Source organism: Serinus canaria, unplaced genomic scaffold, assembly GCF_022539315.1.
Source record: "Serinus canaria isolate serCan28SL12 unplaced genomic scaffold, serCan2020 HiC_scaffold_646, whole genome shotgun sequence".
NCBI classification, from domain to species: domain Eukaryota; kingdom Metazoa; phylum Chordata; class Aves; order Passeriformes; family Fringillidae; genus Serinus; species Serinus canaria.
In genome coordinates, this window is record NW_026108760.1 from 1397 (window position 1) to 5112 (window position 3716).

General features: G+C 57.2%; 1 protein-coding gene across 1 annotated transcript; it reads right to left on the bottom strand.

The window, feature by feature from the left end:
* Positions 1–653: 653 nt before the first annotated feature.
* Positions 654–3426, bottom strand: APEX1 (apurinic/apyrimidinic endodeoxyribonuclease 1). The gene is made up of 4 exons (XM_050987994.1): positions 3161–3426; positions 2902–3059; positions 1967–2159; positions 654–1499 (listed from the first exon to the last, which is right to left on the bottom strand). Exons 1-4 carry the CDS (start codon positions 3210–3212, stop codon positions 985–987), a joined length of 918 nt encoding a protein of 305 aa, XP_050843951.1. The 5' UTR covers positions 3213–3426; the 3' UTR covers positions 654–984.
* Between the last annotated feature and the right edge of the window lie 290 nt (positions 3427–3716).

Sequence of the window (3716 nt, forward strand, 5' to 3'; positions counted from 1 at the left end):
CCTGCGGCTGATGACGTCATCAGAACCCAAATTTGGGGGAATTTGGGCAAATTTGGGGAAAAACGAGGGCGGGGCTCCATCTTGGGGCTGATGACGTCATCAGAACCCGGTTTTGGGGACATTTTGGGGGTTTTGGGTCAATTTGGGGACATTTTGGGTGGATGCAGGATGAAAAGCAGGCGGCGCCATCTTGGCTTTGATGACGTCATCACCGCGACGTTTTGAGGCAATTTCAGCCAATTTTAGGCCGGTTTCGGCCCGACCCCACGCAACCCACTTCAACTTCATTTATTCCAAGCTGATTTTGGGCCAAATTGAGCTAATTTTGGACCAAAACACACCCAAGGACAGGCAACAGACTGAAACTCGAATTTTGAGCGATTTTGAGCTGATTTCAGCCCATTTTGGGCCAAATTGAGCCAATTTTTGCCCAAAACATATCCAAGCCCAGACAACTGCGAAAAAATCAAATTTTGAGCAATTTTCACCCGATTTTGGGCCAAATTGAGCCAATTTTGGGCCAAACCATATCCAAGACCACACAACAGTCTAAAACTTGAGTTTTAAGTGATTTTGACCGAATTTCAGCCGATTTTGATCCAAATTGAGGCAATTTTAGGGCAAAACCCTATCCAAGACCACACAACAGTCTGATACTCGGATTCTGAGCGATTTTGAGCAGATTTTGGGCCAAATTGAGCCAATTTAGGGCTGAAACATATCCAAGGGTGGACAATAGTCTGAAACTCGAATTCTGAGGGATTTTGAGCCGATTTTGGGCAAAATTGATCCGATTTTGGGCCAAAACACATCCAAGGGTGGACAACTGCCTGAAACTTGAGTTTTAAGCCATTTTGTCCGAATTTCAGCCAATCTTGGGCCAAAACGAGCCAATTTCAGTCTAAAACAATGCAATTAAAACCCAGCACCACCCCAAACCCCAGTTTTACCCATTTTTTACCTGATTTTGCCCCAAATCCCGCCCTAGACGGCGAGGAGGGCGGTGACGGGGCAGTGGTCGCTGCCCTGGGCGGCGCTGCGGATCTTGCAGTCGCAGAGCGCCCCCAGCAGGCGCCGCGACACCACGGCGTAGTCCAGCCGCCAGCCCACGTTGCGCGCCCGCGCCCCGCCCAGGTAGGTCCAGAAGGTGAAGGCGCCGCGCGCCTCGGGGTACAGGTGCCGGAAGGAGTCGACGAAGCCGGCCTCCAGCAGGCGCGAGAAGCCCTGGCGCTCCTGCGGCGTGAAGCCGGCGCTGGCGCGGTTGGCGCGCGGGTGGCACAGGTCGATCTCGGCGTGGGCCACGTTGAGGTCGCCGCAGAGCAGGACGGGCTTGCGGGCGTCCAGGCCCTGCAGGAAGCGCAGGAAGGCGGCGTCGAAGCGCAGCCGCGGCTCCAGGCGCACCAGGCCCCGGCCGGCGTTGGGCACGTAGGCCGAGACCACGAAGAGAGAGGGGAACTCGGCCGTCACCACGCGGCCGTCCACGTCGTGCTCGGGGTCACCTGGGGGACAGGGAGAGGGTTAGGACGGACTGGGAGGGGACTGGGAGGGATTGGGATGGACTGGGAGGGGATTGGGAGGGGATTGGGGGGCGTTGGGAGGGACTGGGAGGGGATTGGGGGGCACTGGGAGGGGACTGGGGGGTCTGGGAGGCACTGAAAGGGCACTGGGAGGGACTGGGAAGGACTGGGATGGGATTGGGGGGGAGTTGGACGGGGTTGGGAGGGACTGGGAGGGACTGGGATGGACTGGGAGGGATTTCGGGGTGGTTTGGGGTGATTTGGGGCAGTTTGGTGTGATTTCAGGGCAGTTTCAGGTCACTTTCAGAGCAATTTTGGGGCAATTTCAGGGCAGTTTCGGGTCGGTTTTGGGGCAGTTTTGAGGCAATCTCAGGACGGTTTTGGGGCAGTTTTTCAGTGCAGTTTTGGGTCGGTTTTGGGTCAGTTTTGTGTAGTTTTGTGTCCCTCACCGATGCCGTAGGTGACCTCCAGCGGCTCGGTCCTGGCCAGCAGCCCCACGCCGCTGTAGCCCGGCCGGTCCTTGGCGCTGGACCAGAACTGGTGGGGCAGCCCCGGCAGCGCCCGCAGCTCGGCCGGCACCGCCGACACCGCGCACTTGGTCTCCTGCAGGCACAGCACGTCCGGCGCCTCCTCCTGCACCCACTGGGGAGAATACACCCAAAAACGGTGAAAAACTGAGCAAAAATATACAATAATGGCAAAAACCCCCAGCAAAAATGGTGTAAAAACACCCAGAAATGACAAAATAACCCAAAAATCACCCCAAAATCCCCTCCTGCAGGCACAGCACGTCCGGCGCCTCCTGCTGCACCCACTGGGCACAAAACACCCAGAAACGGTGAAATTCGATCCGAAAATATGCAATTACGGCAAAAAAACCCCAAAAAAGGGTGAAAAAGCAGCCAGAAATGGTGAAAAATTGTCCAAAATTGCCCCACAAAACCCCTCCTGCACCCACTGGGCACAAAACACCCAAAAATGGTGAAATTCGATCCAAAAATATCCAATTATGGCAAAAAAACCCAAAAAAGGGTGAAAAAACAGCCAGAAATGGTAAAAAACTCATCTGAAAAAGGCCCCAAATCACCCCAAAATCACCCCTCGTGCATGCACTGGGGGGCGTCAAAAAAAGCCCAAAAATGGTAAAAAAATCCCTTCCGCAATGGGGACCCCAAAACGGTAAAAAATCCCCCCAAAGTGGTAAAAAACTCATCAAAATCACCCAAAAATACTGAAAAAAAAAAAAAAAGTCTCTAAAATTTATTGGCCCTGCCCACCACCACAAGCCCCTCCCTCATGCCCATAAGCCCCACCTCTCCGACATAGGCCCCACCCCTGCACAGCCACACCCTCAGCCCCACCCCTGTAAGCCCCACCCCCTTACCTGGGCCCCGCCCTTGCGCAGCCACGCCCTCAGCCCATCCACGTTCCATGTCGTCACCTTGAGCGTCCAGCGCCGCCCATCGGGCGTGGCCTCGCGGGTGGGCGGGTCCTCGTACAGCGGGGCCGGCGACGCCTTGGCAGCCTTGGCGGGGGCGGGGCCTGCGGGGAGGGGCCAATGGTTTGTACTGGGAGGGGTTTAGGGGGGAGTGGGCGGGGTTTAGGTCCATACTGGTCCATACTGGTTTATAATGGTCACTCACCGGCCTCGTCCCCGCTCCCATTCTCCTCCTTCTTCTTCCCGCGCTTCGGCATCTCTCTGCCCCCGCCCCTTTCGCCGATAGCCACGCCCCCTCGGCCTTTAAGTCCTGCCCCTGCGCCTGGGAGAGAAGGACGTTATCAACGCCAGCCAATCAGAGCACGCCGTATATTTAACTCCTCCCACCTCCCCTCACAGCCGACCAATCAGAACGTGCCGTAGATTTAACTACTCCCACCTCCCCTCACAGCCGGCCAATCAGGGCGCGCCATGCATTTAACTCCTCCCACCTCTCCCCTCACAGGCCGGCCAATCAGAGCGCGCCGTGGCTTTAATTCCCACCTCCCCTCACAGGCCGGCTAATCAGAGAGCGCCATGGATTTAACTCCTCCCACCTCCCCTCATAGGCCGACCAATCAGAGCGCGCCTGCCCTCACGCAGCGGCAGCCAATCAGCGCCCGCCGCCGCCACGTGCGGCCAAGGGGGCGGAACCGGCCGCGATCGGCACCGAACCGGGCCCGAACCGGGCCCAACCCGCCCTCTCCGGCTCCCCTTATTGT